This window comes from Salvelinus fontinalis, chromosome 26, assembly GCF_029448725.1.
Source record: "Salvelinus fontinalis isolate EN_2023a chromosome 26, ASM2944872v1, whole genome shotgun sequence".
In the NCBI taxonomy this organism is placed as follows: domain Eukaryota; kingdom Metazoa; phylum Chordata; class Actinopteri; order Salmoniformes; family Salmonidae; genus Salvelinus; species Salvelinus fontinalis.
Window position 1 is genome coordinate 16300359 of NC_074690.1, and position 18724 is coordinate 16319082.

General features: G+C 45.3%; 1 protein-coding gene across 1 annotated transcript in view; it reads left to right on the forward strand.

The window, feature by feature from the left end:
* Window positions 1–5492: 5492 nt before the first annotated feature.
* The window catches only part of LOC129823740 (SH3-containing GRB2-like protein 3-interacting protein 1), a 90597-nt gene continuing 77365 nt past the window's right edge, over window positions 5493–18724 (forward strand). The window contains exons 1-4 of the mRNA XM_055882698.1: window positions 5493–6043; window positions 14993–15056; window positions 15833–15869; window positions 17305–17361. Coding sequence (XP_055738673.1) covers window positions 6034–6043; window positions 14993–15056; window positions 15833–15869; window positions 17305–17361 — 168 coding nt within the window. The 5' untranslated portion in view covers window positions 5493–6033. The remainder of the gene's footprint in view (window positions 6044–14992; window positions 15057–15832; window positions 15870–17304; window positions 17362–18724) is intronic.

The following is an 18724-nucleotide window of genomic DNA, read 5'->3' on the forward strand; positions in this document are numbered from 1 at the left end:
AAATACCTAACGACAATGAAACAGTCCCGTATGGTGCGCACATACACTGACACGGAAGACAATCACCCACAAACAAACAGTGAGAACACCCTACCTTAATATGACTCTCAATTAGAGGAAAACGCAAAACACCTGCCTCTAATTAAGAGCCATACCAGGCAACCCAAAACCAACATAGAAACAGAAAACATAGACTGCCCACCCAAAACTCACGCCCTGACCATCACACACACACAAAACAACAGAAAACAGGTCAGGAACGTGACAGTAGTAGTTAGCGGTAATTATAATTTTTAATTTTAATTTTACCTTTATTTAACTAGGCAAGTCAGTTAAGAACAAATTCTTATTTACAATGGCGGCCAATGAACAGTGGGTTAACTGCCTTGTTCAGGGGCAGAACGACAGATGGTGGGGTTTGGCTTGGTTATGGCTTGGTTATGGTGGGGTTTGGCTTGGTTATGGTTTGGTTATGGCTTGGTTATGGTTTGGTTATGGTGGGGTTTGGCTTGGTTATGGCTTGGTTATGGTTTGGTTATGGTTTGGTTATGGCTTGGTTATGGCTTGGTTATGTTTTGGTTATGGTGGGGTTATGGTTTGGTTATGGTGGGGTTATGGTTTGGTTATGGTTTGGTTATGGATTGGTTATGGTGGGGTTTGGCTTGGAAAGGTTAATTCGCCTGGTCACAGACAGCTGTTGTGTTCACAAGTGAAGGGAAAAGGTGAGAGGAGGAGAGCGCGAAGAGAGCGCTTAGATGCGAGAAGGAATCATGCAACGAGGGTCAGTGAGGGAGTGACTGGCAGAGGGAGAAAGAAAGAGGGTCAGTGAGGGAGTGACTGGCAGAGGGAGAAAGAAAGAGGGTCAGTGAGGGAGAGACTGGCAGAGTGAGAAATAAAGATTAAAATGCAAGGTGGACCAGTTAGAAGGAAAACTGTTCTGTTTGTCAGTCTTTGAATACCCCTTGACCTATGACCTCTCTACTTCAGATACCCAACCCCCCAGATGACCTCCCCCATCTGTCTCCCCAACACTGCAGAACAATAAGTGTCCCCCCACTCCCCACTCTGCACCTGTCATATAGTAGTTGTCTGCTAGGACCCAGTCAACTGACGATTAGTAAGGTGGGTCTTGGTTAATAGGGCAGGTCTTGGTTAGTAGGGAGGGTCTTGGTTAGTAGGGCATGTCTTGGTTAATAAGGCAGGTCTTGGTTAGTAGGGAGGGTCTTGGTTAGTAGGGAGGGTCTTGGTTAGTAGGGCAGGTCTTGGTTAGTAGGGCAGGTCTTGGTTAGTAGGGAGGGTCTTGGTTAATAGGGCAGGTCTTGGTTAGTAGGGAGGGTCTTGGTTAATAGGGAGGGTCTTGGTTAGTAGGGCGGGTCTTGGTTAATAGGGAGGGTCTTGGTTAGTAGGGCAGGTCTTGGTTAGTAGGGCAGGTCTTGGTTAATAGGGCAGGTCTTGGTTAGTAGGGCAGGTCTTGGTTAGTAGGGCAGGTCTTGGTTAGTAGGGCAGGTCTTGGTTAGTAGGGCAGGTCTTGGTTAGAAGGGTGGGTCTTGGTTAGTAGGGAGGGTCTTGGTTAGTAGGGTGGGTCTTGGTTAGTAGGGAGGGTCTTGGTTAATAGGGAGGGTCTTGGTTAGTAGGGTGGTCTTGGTTAGTAGGGTGGGTCTTGGTTAATAGGGAGGGTCTTGGTTAGTAGGGCGGGGCTCTTGGTTAGTGGGGCGGGTCTTGGTTAGTAGGGCGGAGCTCTTGGTTAGTAGGGTGGTCTTGGTTAGTAGGGCGGGGCTCTTGGTTAGTAGGGCGGGGCTCTTGGTTAGTGGGGTGGGGCTCTTGGTTAGTAGGGCGGGGCTCTTGGTTAGTAGGGCGGGGCTCTTGGTTAGTAGTGCAGGTCTTGGTTAGTAGGCGGGGCTCTTGGTTAGTAGGGCGGGGCTCATGGTTAGTGGGGCGGGGCTCTTGGTTAGTAGGGCGGAGTTCTTGGTTAGTAGGGCGGGGCTCTTGGTTAGTAGGGCGGGGCTCTTGGTTAGTAGGGCGGGGCTCTTGGTTAGTGCTCAGATGGGAGACCTACTAGACATCAGGGGCCGTATGTATCAAGCATCTCAGAGTAGGAGTGCTGATTTAGGATCAGTTTACCCTTTTACTCACATTGAATAGTTAATATCACATGGATACAGGGGACTTGATCCTAGTTTCTGTCTGATTCTGCCTACTGTATCCACTGAAAAGCAGCTTCTATGTTTTTCCATGTGAGTATTTTAATGGTTATTTTCTTTATAGATGGCCTCTGAACTAAAATGTCCTACGACAATTACCCAGATACCACATAAGAACCCTTATCCTTCCCTTCACACACATTTTAATCCCTTTTCTATAGCACCTAATTTGTCCTATTTAACTAGCTTGCTGTTGCTAGCTAATTTGTCCTATTTAGCTAGCTTGCTGTTGCTAGCTAATTTGTCCTATTTAGCTAGCTTGCTTTGCTACCTAATTTGTCCTGGGATATACACATTGAGTTGTTATTTTACTTGAAATGTACAAGGTCCTCTACTCTGACAATTAATCCACACATAAAACGGTAAACCGAATTGTTTCTGGTCATCTCCCCTCCTTCCAGGCTTTTTCTTCTTTGGACATTATATGGCGATTGGCATCTAACTTTCATTATAAGGTGTATTACCACAACCTACCACCGTTCATCTTTCAATCACCCACATGGGTATAACCAATGAGGAGATAACACGTGGGCATATGCTTCTAAAAGCCCATGCTTTTAGAAGCATTCTAAAAGCCCATTCTGTGCCACAAATAGAAGCAGCTTCTATTTTAGCGCCTAGCAATGGAGACTCTCATTGGCGCGCGCGAGCAGTGTGTGTGCAATGATTGAATGACATGTATGTGTACATTTATTTTGCAACGCTCGCGCACGCGACACGACCTGTTCAGCATGTTACACCATAACCAAACCGGAAGCGCGCGTCATCGTGCACAAATAGATTTTGTCCTCCCACATCTAACGCGATCATGACACGCAGGTTGAAATATCAAAACAACCTCTGAACCAATTATATTAATTTGGGGACAGGTCGAAAAGCATTAAACATTTATGGCAATTTAGCTAGCTAGCTTGCAGTTGCTAGCTAATTTGTTCTATTTAGCTAGCTTGCTGTTGCTAGCTAATTTGTTCTGGGATATAAACGTTGAGTTGTTATTTTACCTGAAATGCACAAGGCCCTCTACTCCGCCAATTAATCCACACATAAAACGGTCAACCGAGTCGTTTTTAGTCATCTCTCCTCCTTCCAGGCTTTTTCTTCTTTGGACTTTATATGGTGATTGGCATCTAACTTTCATAATAAGTTAGATGTATTACCACAACCGACCAACCTACCTCAGTTCGTCTTTCAATCACTGTAATGAGTGCGTACTGGCGGCAGAGATGTCAGGTGCAGGAGAGCAAAGACTGTGTTACAATGGGGACAATGGGACAAAAACCCTTCGCACGCCAGACATCACGTGCACAAACACATACAATAAACAATACCGGACAAGGACATGGGCGAAACAGAGGGTTAAATACACAACATGTAATTATGGAATTGGAACCAGGTGTGTGGGAAGAAAAGACAAAACAAATGGAAAATGAAAGGTGGATCGGCAATGGCTAGAACGCCGCCCGAACAAGGAGAGGGACCGACTTCGGTGGAAGTCGTGACAATCCCCCACTTGGGTATAACCAATGAAGACATGGCACGTGGGTATATGCTTCGAAAAGCCAATGAGGAGACGGGAGAGGCAGGACTTGCATCGCGTTCGACGTCACAAATAGAAGCAACTTCTATTTTAGAGTTTGGCGACGCAGACACTCGTTGGCGCGCGCGAGCGGTGTGGGTGCAATGATTGAATAACATGTATGTGTACATTTATTTTGCAACGCAATGCGCACGGTTTGGGTGGGGTGTTAAGTGCATGTAGAATTGTCCACATAACAGTAGACATATTTATAAGCATCCCTGTGCTATGTTGCTGTAGCTGGCACAAAAGGAAAAACCATGCAATGAGTGTGCAATTAATCAATAAGGCCTGAGGGGGTCTAGTATATTGCCAATATACCACGACTAAGGGCTGTTCTTATGTACGACACAACACAGAGTGCCTGGATACAGCCCGTAGCCGTATATTGGCCATATACCACAAACCCTGAGGTGCTTTATTGCGATTATAAAAAAAAAAAATATATATATATATATATATATATATATATATATATATATATAAAATAATTTAACCTTTATTTAACTAGGCAAGTCAGTTACCTAGGGCGGCAGTGGTTAGAGTGTTAGGCCAGTAGCCGAAAGGTTGCTAGATCGAATCCCCGAGCTGACAAGGTAAAAATGTGTCATTCTGCCCCTGAACAAGGCAGTTAACCCACTGTTCCCCGGTAGTCCGTCATTGTAAATAAGAATTTGTTCTTAACTGACTTGCCTGGTTAAATAAAATAACAAATCCTTATTTACAACAGCAGCCTACACCGGCCAAACCCGGACGATGATGGTCCAATTGTGCCAAGCCCTATGGGGCTCCCGTCCGGTTGTGATACAGCCTGGATTATAAACTGGTTACCAACGTAATTAGAGCAAAAAAATACATGTTTTGTCATACCCGTGGTATACAGTCTGATATACCATGGCTTATAGCCAATCACCATTCAGGGCTCGAACCACCCAGTTTATAATTAAGCAATAAGGTCTGAGGAGGTGTAGTACATGGCCATTAAACCACGGTATATTGGCAGTATATCACAAACCCCTGCGGTGCCTAATTGCTATTATAAACGTAATTAGAGACGTAAAAATAAATGTTTTGTTATACCCGTGGTCTGATATACCACGGCTGTCAGCCAATCAGCATTCAGGGCTCGAACCACCCAGTTGATAATTGTGTGTATAGTACAGTATGTCTGCTAACGGACCAATCTGAGGGCACAGAGTTTCTAAACCCAGATGCGCAACTTCACGAAACTTCCGGGAACCCTTGTGAAACGGACCAGGCCAGGTTTTGACAAGTCAATGGGAGAAGTGAAAAATTATTCCTTAGTTGTTCATTTTCTTGAAATCTAGAGGCACAACGTAGATTCGAACCAATGTCTAATGTTGTGGAACACGTTATTACTCCAACCTCGTGAAAGTGACAAACTGACACGTTTTCAACTTAATATCGAAGGAGTGCCTTTTTTGCACATGCGCAGTTCGGCGCCAGACGATTGTTAGACCCGATGACGTGTTTATAAGCATGAGTTTAGCAAGCCAAAGTCGCCATGACATCGCCTAGAAGTGTGATCGGGGATTTCTATTGGAGAAGCAGTTTTAGCCTACCTTACTACTGTACTTTATTTGGTAAGGCTAAGGCATCAGGGTACAGAAGCCATAGGACAAAGCAGATGATTACCGGAGTGCCGGGATTGGCTCTGCTCAGGTGTGACATCAGCAAGCTTCCGACTCCCTCCTTCCCTTGCGCTCTCGCGCTCTCTCTCTCTCTCTCTCTCTCTCTCTCTCTCTCTCTCTCTCTCTCTCTCTCTCTCTCTCTCTCTCTCTCTCTCTCTCTCTCTATTCAACGGGCTGTATTGGCATGGAAAACATATGTTTACATTGCCAAAGCAAGTCTGCCTCTCTCTCGGTCTCGGTTTTTTTCTCCTTTGCCTTTCCTCCTCAGCATCCACTTCTGATGCCGTGTGTCTGTGCTGTTGGGGCGACCGGAGCCTAACGCGCAGGGCCCTTCACCCGATTCGCTGCACCTTCCCTGGGTCTCTGTCTCTTCCACTTCCCCCTGCCTGTCAGCCTGCTTGGATACCTCCCCCACCCCCCGTAGGGAGAAACGACAGTCTGCTTCACTGGGGAGCCGTTCGGGAATTAGCAATGCCCAATCCCGGCATCCTTTAGCCACTTGGAATATCTCGGATTTCTACATCCGTTTGTCTGTCTCGCTATCCATCTGTCGCCGGTCTCCCTCCATCCGTGGCGGGGGACAGAGGAATGAACATCTGCAACCATGATTCAAGGTAATTATTTGTACCCCCACCCCATCCCCTCCTTCTATCCTCCTTTTTATCGTCTACATCCTCCCTCTCTTCTCCTACCCTCTTATGTCCTTCTGAAAGGCAGTATGTTGGGTGCTAGTGCTTGGTAATACGCTTTTGTGGCTATCAAGGCGGTATGTTGGGTGCTAGTGCTTGGTAATACGCTTTTGTGGCTATCAAGGTGGTATGTTGGGTGCTAGTGCTTGGTAATAAACTATCTGGCACATCTGTGTGTTTGTTGCTTAGGCTAGCATATGGGGTGGGGGGGTTATTTGTAAGGGGAGGATAGATGTTCACTTCACAGCTGTCCGTCTCGGCAGGGTTTCTTTTGTGTGCGTGTGTGTGTGTGTGTTGTGTGTCTGGTGATGGTTGTGTGTGTACTCAATAGTCTTGTCTCAAGGTTATGCCCATTGTTGTGTCTCAATACTAAATGTTCTAGAATTCTGTGAGCTCTAGTGTGTTCTGTTCTAGTCTAATGTGTTGGCTGAAATAATGCATTCTGTGAGCTCTAGTGTGTTCTGTTCTAGTCTAATGTGTTGGCTGAAATAATGCATTCTGTGAGCTCTAGTGTGTTCTGTTCTATTCTAATGGATTGGCTGAAATAATGCATTCTGTGAGCTCTAGTGTGTTCTGTTCTAGTCTAATGTGTTGGCTGAAATAATGCATTCTGTGAGCTCTAGTGTGTTCTAGTCTAATGTGTTGGCTGAAATAATGCATTCTGTGTGCTCTAGTGTGTTCTGTTCTAGTCTAATGTGTTGGCTGAAATAATGCATTCTGTGAGCTCTAGTGTGTTCTAGTCTAATGTGTTGGCTGAAATAATGCATTCTGTGTGCTCTAGTGTGTTCTGTTCTATTCTAATGTGTTGGCTGAAATAATGCATTCTGTGAGCTCTAGTGTGGTCTAGTCTAATGTGTTGGCTGAAATAATGCATTCTGTGAGCTCTAGTGTGTTCTGTTCTATTCTAATGTATTGGCTGAAATAATGCATTCTGTGAGCTCTAGTGTGGTCTAGTCTAATGTGTTGGCTGAAATAATGCATTCTGTGAGCTCTAGTGTGTTCTAGTCTAATGTGTTGGCTGAAATAATGCATTCTGTGAGCTCTAGTGTGTTCTGTTCTATTCTAATGGGTTGGCTGAAATAATGCATTCTGTGAGCTCTAGTGTGTTCTGTTCTATTCTAATGGATTGGCTGAAATAATGCATTCTGTGAGCTCTAGTGTGTTCTGTTCTATTCTAATGGATTGGCTGAAATAATGCATTCTGTGAGCTCTAGTGTGTTCTGTTCTAATGTGTTGGCTGAAATAATGCATTCTGTAAGCTCTAGTGTGTTCTTTTCTAATGTGTTGGCTGAAATAATGCATTCTGTGAGCTCTAGTGTGTTCTGTTCTAGTCTAATGTGTTGGCTGAAATAATGCCAGCTCATTTCAGAGTGTGTGAATCAGTTACCCATTCACCGATGATCCTACCCATCATATCAAGAGGACATTATCAAACCATTTGTATTTATTTGTTCTCCCGAAATGTATCGTATTCAATTTGTTGTTACAGTCTTGTCTCATCGCTGCAACTCCTGTACGGACTCGCGAGAGCCGCACTGCTTCTTGACACAATGCCCACTAAACCTGGAAGCCAGCCGCACCAATGTGTCGGAGGAAACACCGTACACCTGGCGACCGTGTCAGCGTGCACTGCACCCGGCCCGCCACAGGAGTCACTAGAGCGTGATGGGACAAGGACATCCCTGCTGGCCAAACCCTCCCCTTACCCGGACGACGCTGGGCCAATTGTGCACTGCCCCGTGGGTTTCCCGGTCGCGGCCGGATGCAACAGAGCCTGGACTCGAACCAGGATCACTAGTGGCACAGCTAGCAACTGCGATGCAGTGCCTTAGACCACCGCACCACTCGGGAGGCCCCTAAACCATTTTAATTAGTGTTTTCATTGTGACATTGGTTGGTCTATTCTCCATTTGTTACATTTCTATAACCCAAGCCATCATGGTAATGATAATAAATCATAGATATTGAACAATAGAGTTGCATTCATTCACCATCAACTAATGCTAATACATCCCTTTCAGATCAGACATAATTCAACATGGTAGGCATTGCTAACAAAACACATACATGGTCTAACATGGCTTACTTGCAGGTTGCTTAGGCCTGCTGAATGAATGGCTGAATGGCTGAATTAAATAATTCCTCTAATGTACTCATTAATTAAAATCAATCTGTCTATTTATAAGAATTTGTAAGATACGTATTAACATAAAATAGACAGGATACAGTCTTATTAAAATTAGATAATAGTATTTATTCTCGGAGCACGCTAGCATTTGACCATAACCAACAGTTTATATACAAAATATGACGTCATAGGTTACAGAATAAATCTCCTCGTCCTGGCCAATATAAAATAGGTTCAAAAGTTCATTCCAACTTCCCAGCGCACACACACGACACACAATATAATCTATCCTCCCGAAGGCTCATTATAATTTATTACCACTTTAGCAGACAACTCAAGATAATGGAAGACCTAAAAAGTTACCCACAGCCTTATCTAAACATCTCAGGGCTAAGTTGGGTCAGTTCAACCATAGTTTAATGACCCTTTTTGCTTACTTCATAACCCACAGCACAAGTCTCTTTTCACCAGGCATGCAGAGTTCAATTAGTTGTAGCTTTATCTAAATCTAGAAATTGTTTTATTTATTATCAACAAAATTCCTAACAATGGCCAAGGAGTGTAAAAGGCTTCATTAACAGATTATTTGTGAAGCATACCATCGATAACATGACATGTCAGTGACGACTGAACCATTTGTAGACTTGCATGCCAAGCTGGCAGCTCCAAGGCTCTAATACAATTGAGATCTGAGGCTTTTCGCCATTCATCAATGAGAGCTATGGTAGTGTACGCCTCAGTGCCCATGTGCAAGGTGCCTATCTGTTACCTAAGACCTGCACAATGGACAGAAATAGAGATGGCTGTGAGATACTATCCCTACTAGAGAGAGGGAGGGCTCATGGCTGTGAGATACTATCCCTAGTAGAGACAGGGAGGGCTCATGGCTGTGAGATACTATCCCTAGTAGAGACAGGGAGGGCTCATGGCTGTGAGATACTATCCCTAGTAGAGAGAGGGAGGGCTCATGGCTGTGAGATACTGTCCCTAGTAGAGACAGGGAGGGCTCATGGCTGTGAGATACTATCCCTAGTAGAGAGAGGGAGGGCTCATGGCTGTGAGATACTATCCCTAGTAGAGAGAGGGAGGGCTCATGGCTGTGAGATACTATCCCTAGTAGAGAGAGGGAGGGCTCATGGCTGTGAGATACTATCCCTAGTAGAGAGAGGGAGGACTCATGGCTGTGAGATACTATCCCTAGTAGAGAGAGGGAGGGCTCATGGCTGTGAGATACTATCCCTAGTAGAGAGAGAGGGAGGACTCATGGCTGTGAGATACTATCCCTAGTAGAGAGAGGGAGGGCTCATGGCTGTGAGATACTATCCCTAGTAGAGAGAGGGAGGGCTCATGGCTGTGAGATACTATCCCTAGTAGAGAGAGGGAGGGCTCATGGCTGTGAGATACTATCCCTAGTAGAGAGAGGGAGGGCTCATGGCTGTGAGATACTATCCCTAGTAGAGAGAGGGAGGGCTCATGGCTGTGAGATACTATCCCTAGTAGAGAGAGGGAGGACTCATGGCTGTGAGATACTATCCCTAGTAGAGAGAGGGAGGGCTCATGGCTGTGAGATACTATCCCTAGTAGACAGAGGGAGGACTCATGGCTGTGAGATACTATCCCTAGTAGAGAGAGGGAGGACTCATGGCTGTGAGATACTATCCCTAGTAGAGAGAGGGAGGACTCATGGCTGTGAGATACTATCCCTAGTAGAGAGGGAGGACTCAACAGCCAACCATATAACTAAACTAAATGCAACTACCATACGAATCCAGTGTTTGACTGCCACATTGTTCACATTAATAGTTAGCTAGCAGCAGTAATTACCCTGCTATTAACCTTTCTCCCCCTCACCAATCTGTCTCTCCTAGCTCTTCTACTGCTTCCTACAAAAGGCAACTATATTTCACCCAGGTGTATTGCCCACTTAGTTTCAATGAAGAAACATACTGTAGTTTTAATGAACCTCTAGCTTGTGCTAGGAATGCATTATCGACCTCACGTTACGAGACCTAGCTAGTGGTTTGTTTACATGTAGTAAAGCTAGACTTCAATACCAACGCTATCGTTGACACCTTGTGGTGATCATGTTGAACTGCATATTAATTACACCAGGATGAGACATTGACGTTTTTGTAATTTAGCAGACGCCCTTATTCAGAGCGACTTACAGTAGAGTGCATACATTTTTCATACATTTTTTTCTTTCATACTGGTCGTGAATGGAACCCACAACCCTGGCGTTGCACGCACCACGCTCTACCAACTGAGCCACACAGGGCCTATACATAACTTTCAAGAAACATGTATTTTAGAAATGAAGTCAAAATAACCTTAAATTCCTTTCTGCCCAGCCTCATGATAGCATTAGATAGCATGATATTTGCTAATGCTATCTCCAGCCCACCCTATATGTCCCCAACCAACCCGAGTGGTCTCCAGCCCACCCTATAGGTCCCCAGCCCACCCTATGGGTCTCCAGCCCACCCTATAGGTCCCCAGCCCACCCTATGGGTCCCCAGCCCACCCTATGGGTCCCCAGCCCACCCTATGGGTCCCCAGCCCATCCTATAGGTCCCCAGCCCACCCTATGGGTCCCCAGCCCACCCTATGGGTCCCCAGCCCACCCTATGAGTCTCCAGCCCATCCTATGGGTCCCCAACCCACCCTATGAGTCTCCAGCCCATCCTATGGGTCCCCAGCCCATCCTATAGGTCCCCAACCCACCCTATGAGTCTCCAGCCCACCCTATGGGTCTCCAGCCCATCCTATGGGTCCCCAGCCCACCCTATGGGTCCCCAGCCCACCCCATGGGTCTCCAGCCCACCCTATGGGTCTCCAGCCCACCCTATAGCCCCAGTCCACCCTATGGGTCCCCAGCCCACCCTATGGGTCCCCAGCCCACCCTATAGCCCCAGCCCACCCTATGGGTCCCCAGCCCACCCTATGGGTCCCCAGCCCACCCCATGGGTCTCCAGCCCACCCTATGGGTCTCCAGCCCACCCTATAGCCCCAGTCCACCCTATAGCCCCAGTCCACCCTATAGGCCCAGCCCACCCTATAGGTCCCCAGCCCACCCTATAGCCCCAGCCCACCATATGGGTCCCCAGTCCACCCTATAGCGCCAGTCCACCCTATAGCCCCAGTCCACCCTATAGCCCCAGCCCACCATATGGGTCCCCAGTCCACCCTATAGCCCCAGTCCACCCTATAGCCCCAGTCCACCCTATAGCCCCAGCCCACCATATGGGTCCCCAGTCCACCCTATAGCCCCAGTCCACCCTATGGGTCCCCAGTCCACCCTATAGCCCCAGTCCACCCTATGGGTCCCCAGTCCACCCTATAGCCCCAGCCCACCCTATAGCCCCAGCCCACCATATGGGTCCCCAGTCCACCCTATAGCCCCAGTCCACCCTATAGCCCCAGCCCACCCTATAGCCCCAGTCCACCCTATAGCCCCAGTCCACCCTATAGCCCCAGTCCACCCTATAGCCCCAGCCCACCATATGGGTCCCCAGTCCACCCTATAGCCCCAGTCCACCCTATAGCCCCAGTCCACCCTATAGCCCCAGTCCACCCTATAGCCCCAGCCCACCATATGGGTCCCCAGTCCACCCTATAGCCCCAGTCCACCCTATAGCCCCAGTCCACCCTATAGCCCCAGCCCACCATATGGGTCCCCAGTCCACCCCATAGCCCCAGCCCACCATATGGGTCCCCAGCCCACCCTATAGCCCCTTAAATTCCTTTCTGCCCAGCCTCATGATAGCATTAGATATTAGATAGCATTAGCAAATATCACTATCTCCAGCCCACCCTATGGGTCCCCAGCCCACCTATAGGTCCCCAACCCATCGTATGGGTCCCCAGCCCACCCTATAGGTCTCCAGCCAACCCGATTGGTCTCCAGCCCACCCTATAGGTCCCCAGCCCACCCTATAGGTCCCCAGCCCACCCTATAGGTCCCCAGTCCACCCTATAGCCCCAGTCCACCCTATAGGTCCCCAGTCCACCCTATAGGTCCCCAGCCCACCCTATAGGTCCCCATTCCACCCTAAAGCCCCAGTCCATCCTATAGCCCCAGCCCACCCTATAGGTCCCCAGCCCACCCTATAGCCCCAGCCCACCCTATAGGTCCCCAGTCCACCCTATAACCCCAGCCCACCCTATAGCCCCAGCCCACCCTATAGCCCCAGCCCACCCTATAGGTCCCCAGTCCACCCTATAGCCCCAGTCCACCCTATAGCCCCAGCCCACCCTATGGGTCCCCAGCCCACCCTATAGCCCCAGTCCACCCTTATAGCCCCAGCCCACCCTATGGGTCCCCAGCCCACCCTATGGGTCCCCAGCCCACCCTATGGGTCCCCAACCCACCCTATGGGTCCCCAGTAGTAGGTTTGTCCACCTGTGCTCCAAAGTTACCTCAAACAGGACTGTACCCAACATGGGTGCCCTCTGGGGAACATATGCCCTGAGCTCTGGGCTGTGGCTGTGTCCACACATTAAACTGTATCAGGGTGTTGGGTTTTCCACTTTGATTACAACACTGTATGATGCCAACTGCCAACCCTGGAGGGGGCTTGGCCTCAGTTTTGGCCCAGAATAGCTAGATCCCCCACAGCACTGGCTCAATGGGGTGTTTCCATTCATCACTACTGGCTTTTCTTTCCAATCCATTTTGTCTTTGGTTGTACAAATGTGGTGATTGTGTTCCTGTGTCCCGCACCCTCCTAGATATCATCCTGACCAACCTGCCCTCTAAATACACCTCTGCTGTCTTCAACCAGGATCTCAGAGATCACTGCCTCATTGCCTGCGTCCGTAATGGGTCTGCGGTCAAATGACCACCCCTCATCCCCGTCAAACGCTCCCTAAAACACTTCAGCGAGCAGGCCTTTCTAATCCACCTGGAAGGATATTGACCTCATTCCGTCAGTAGATGATGCCTGGTTATTCTTTAAAAGTGCTTTCCTCACCATCTTAAATAAGCATGCCCCTTCAAAAAATGTAGAACTAAGAATACATATAGTCCTTGGTTCTCTCCAGACCGGACTGTTCTTGACCAGCACAAACATCCTGTGGCGTACTGCATTAGTATCGAATAGCCCCCGTGATATGCAACTTTTCAGGGAAGTTAGGAACCAATATACACAGGCAGTTAGGATAGCAAAGGCTAGCTTTTTCTAACATACCTTTGCATCCTGTAGCACAAACTACAAAAAGTTCTGGGACACTGTTAAGTCCATAGAGAATAAGAGCACCTCCTCCCAGCTGCCCACTGCACTGAGGCTAGGACACACTGTCACCACCGATAAATCCACTATAATTAAGAATTTCAATAAGCATTTTTCCACGACTGGCCATATTTTCCACCTGGCTACTCCTACCCCGGTCAACAGCTCTGCACCCCCCAAAGCAACTTGCCCAAGTCTCCCCCATTTCTCCTTCATCCAAATCCAGATAGCTGATAGCTGATGGGCTAGACAATCTAGAACCTCTCTTTCTAAAATTATCCGCCAAAATGGTTGCAACCCCTATTACTAGCCTGTTCAACCTCTCTTTCGTATCGTCTGAGATCCCCAAAGATTGGAAAGCTGCCGCGGTCATCCCCCTCTTCAAAGGGGGAGACACTCTAGACCCAAACTGCTACATACCTATATATATCCTACCCTGCCTTTCTAAGGTCTTCAAAAGCCAAGTTAACAAACAGATCACTGACCATTTCGAATCCCACCGTATCTTCTCCGCTATGCAATCTGGTTTCCGAGCTGGTCATGGGTGCACCTCAGCCACACTCAAGGCCCTAAACGATATCATCACCGCCATCGATAAGAGACATTACTGTGCAGCCCTGGCTTTCGACTCTGTCAATCACCACATTCTTATCGGCAGATTCAACAGACTTGGTTTCTCAAATGACTGCCTCTCCTGGTTCACCAACTTCAGTGGGGCAAAAAAGTATTTAGTCAGCCACCAATTGTGCAAGTTCTCCCACTTAAAAAGATGAGAGAGGCCTGTAATTTTCATCATAGGTACACTTCAACTATGACAGACAAAATGAGAAAAAAAAATCCAGAAAATCACATTGTAGGATTTTTTATGAATTTATTTGCAAATTATGGTGGAAAATAAGTATTTAGTTAATAACAAAAATGTATCTCAATACCTTGTTATATACCCTTTGTTGGCAATGACAGAGGTCAAACGTTTTCTGTAAGTCTTCACAAGGTTTTCACTCACTGTTGCTGGTATTTTGGCCCATTCCTCCATGCAGATCTCCTCTAGAGCAGTGATGTTTTGGGGCTGTTGCTGGGCAACACAGACTTTCAACTCCCTCCAAAGATTTTCTATGGGGTTGAGATCTGGAGACTGGCTAGGCCACTCCAGGACCTTGAAATGCTTCTTACGAAGCCACTCCTTCGTTGCCCGGGTGGTGTGTTTGGGATCATTGTCATGCTGAAAGACCCAGCCACGTTTCATCTTCAATTCCCTTGCTGATGGAAGGAGGTTATTGAGTGATCTCTCTCAATATCAGGAAGGTGTTCTTAATGTTTGGTATACTCATTGTATAAGTGAATTATTTTGGTCCCCTAAAATGCATAATTCTGCCTCAAATTTACCCCCCACCCCTTCCACTGTAAAACATTAGTTAAATCAACTCAAATGTAACTAATGTTTTACAGCACTTAATTAGCCTACTCTCTCCAACTCACTTTCTCTCCTGCTCCCCTTCATTCCTTCTCTTTTAGGACTGAAGAAACGCACCAGGAAGGCCTTTGGGTTACGAAAGAAAGAGAAGGACACAGACTCCACGTGAGTGATCTCCTGTAGACAGTTTAACGTGAGTGATCTCCTGGAGACAGTTTAATGTGAGTGACCTCCTGTAGACAGTTTAACGTGAGTGATCTCCTGTAGACAGTTTAACGTGAGTGATCTCCTGTAGACAGTTTAACGTGAGTGATCTCCTGTAGACAGTTTAACGTGAGTGATCTCCTGTAGACAGTTTAACGTGAGTGATCTCCTGTAGACAGTTTAACGTGAGTGATCTCCTGGAGACAGTTTAACGTGAGTGATCTCCTGGAGACAGTTTAACGTGAGTGATATCCTGGAGACAGTTTAATGTGAGTGATCTCCTGGAGACAGTTTAACGTGAGTGATCTCCTGGAGACAGTTTAACGTGAGTGATCTCCTGTAGACAGTTTAACGTGAGTGATCTCCTGTAGACAGTTTAACGTGAGTGATCTCCAGCAGACAGTTTAATGTGAGTGATCTCCAGCAGACAGTTTAATGTGAGTGATCTCCAGCAGACAGTTTAATGTGAGTGATCTCCAGCAGACAGTTTAACATTGCAGAATTCAGCAGCTACACCAGGATTTACTTTGGTGACACTTTGGTTGTAAGTCCATAGACCTGCAGTTGGTATGTTGCTCTATGTAGAACATCAATAGAGGGGACATCTAAATAAAGTCTGTTTATTTTTATTCAATATCTTTGTAAGCTGTCATTCAAAACATATTTTTGAGCTTCTCACCCATATTTTCTAAGTAGTCTGATGATTGTGATCTTTCCTCTCTCGTCTCTCTGTACAGGGGCTCCCCTGACAAAGATGGAGTAAGTAGGAGAAAGGTAGACTATGGGGTAAACAATCGATGTGATGTCATTGCTACTCTTATCCTCACTCTTCTTTGTTTGTTTACTTCACTGTAGTTTAATGTTATTCCCATTCGTGAATAGTGCTGTTCTTGTTGTTGATTCAAGCTGTTGAAGTTGGAAGATTACATACACCTTAGCCAAGTACATTTAAACTCAGTCTTTCACAATTCCTGACATTTAATCCTAGTAAAAATTCCCTGTTTTAGGTCAGTTAGGATCACCACTTTATTGTAAGAATGTGTAATGTCAGAATAATAGTAGAGAGAATGATTTATTTCAGCTTTTATTTCTTTCATCACATTCCCAGTGGGTCAGAAGTTTACATACACTCAATTAGTATTTGGTAGCATTGCCTTTAAATTGTTTAACTTGGGTCAAACGTTTTGAGTAGCCTTCCACAAGCTTCCCATAATAATTTGGGTGAATTTTGGCCCATTCCTCCTGACAGAGCCAGTGTAACTGAGTCAGGTTTGTAGGCCTCCTTGCTCACACACACCTTTTCAGTTCTGCCCACAAATTGTCTATGGGATTGAGGTCAGGGCTTTGTGATGGCCACTCCAATACTTTGACTTTGTTGTCCTTAAGCCATTTTGACACAATGGTCATAGTCCATTTGGAAGACCCATTTGCGACCAAGCTTTAACTTCCTGACTGATGTCTTGAGATGTTGCTTCAATATATCCACATACTTTTCCTGCCTCATATTGCCATCTATTTTTTGAAGTGCACCAGTCCCTCCTGCAAAGCACCCCCACAACATGATGCTGCCACCATTGTGCTTCACGGTTGGGATGGTGTTCTTCGCCTTGCAAGCGTCCCCCTTTTTCCTCCAAACATAATGATGGTCATTATGGCCAAACATTTCTGTTATTGTTTCATCAGACCGGAGGACATTTCTCCAAAAAGTACGATCTTCGTCCCCATGTGCAGTTGCAAACCGTAGTCTGGCTTTTTATGGTGGTTTTGGAGCAGTCCCTTCTTCCTTGCTGATATATGTCGATATATGACTCGTTTGACTGTGGATATAGATATTGTGGATATAGATACTAGATACTCAAATTATGTCAATTAGCCTATCAGAAGCTTCTAAAGCCATGACATAATTTTCTGGAATTTTCCAAGCTATTTAAAGGCACAGTCAACTTAATGTATGTTAACTTCTGACCCACAGGAATTGTGATACAGTGAAATAATCTGTCTGTAAACAATTTTTGGAAAGATTACTTGTGTCATGTACAAAGTAGATGCCCTAACCGACTTGCCAAAACTATAGTTTGTTAACAAGAAATTTGTGGAGTGGTTGAAAAACGAGTTTTAATTTAATTTAGTGTATGTGAACTCCCGACTTCAACTGTATAAAATGCTTGATGGTATGAGAGTTTCTCACTGACACGTTCCATTATCACAGAAAAAGACCAACGGGGCTCCAAATGGCTATTATGGGGAGATTGATTGGGACCGATATGTAAGTAGATATGTACAGCACAGTGCAGTAAGTGATCCGTCTATAGTGTTAGTGATTAGTAGTAATACAATAGGTTAGGGAATAAGCAATAACAGCTATAGGGATAAAAGAGGAAGTGCCGCCCTGGTTGTCAAAACTCAAACTCATGACGTGACTAGTGACTAATGTCTAGTGACTAATAACTAATGAATAGTGACTAATGTCTAGTGACTAATAACTAATGAATAGTGACTAATGTCTAGTGACTAATAACTAATGAATAGTGACTAATGTTTAGTGACTAATAACTAATGAATAGTGACTAATGTTTAGTGACTAATAACTAATGAAAAGTGCCTAATGTCTTGTGACTAATAACTAATGAAAAGTGACTAATGTCTAGTGACTAATAACTAATGAATAGTGACTAATGACTAGTGACTAATAACTAATGAATAGTGACTAATATCTAGTGACTAATTACTAATGACTAGTGACTAATAACTAATGAATAGTGACTAATGTCTAGTGACTAATGTCTAGTGACTAATGTCTAGTGACTAATGAATAGTGACTAATGACTAGTGACTAATAACTAATGAATAGTGACTAATGTCTAGTGACTAATAACTAATGAATAGCGACTAATGTTTAGTGACTAATAACTAATGACTAGTGACTGTCTAGTGTCTAGTGACTAATAACTAATGTCTAGTGACTAATAACTAATGAATAGTGACTAATATCTAGTGACTAATAACTAATGAATAGTGACTAATGTGTAGTGACTAATGTCTAGTGACTAATAACTAATGAATAGTGACTAATGTCTAGTGACTAATAACTAATGTCTAGTGACTAATGTCTAGTGACTAATAACTAATGTCTAGTGACTAATGTGTAGTGACTAATAACTAATGAATAGTGACTAATGTCTAGTGACTAATAACTAATGAATAGTGACTGTTTAGTGACTAATAACTAATGAATAGTGACTGTCTAGTGACTAATAACTAATGAATAGTGTCTAGTGACTAATAAATAATGTCTAGTGACTAATGTCTAGTGACTAATGTCTAGTGACTAATAACTACTGAATAGTGACTAATGACTAGTGACGAATGACTAATGACTGACTAATAATGAATGACTAATGGCGTAACTAATCACTAATGACTAGTGACCAGTGACGACTAACTAATGACTAGTGACTAATAAGAAATGGCGTAACTGATGAAGTGACTAATAAAAAAATTGAAAATATATTACAATGATGCAATACTTTGCTTATTAAGATATTTCAGCCGCAATGGGGAAACAAACCACATTCTACATTCTAACCACAAACCCCATTCTACATTCTAACCACAAACCCCATTCTACA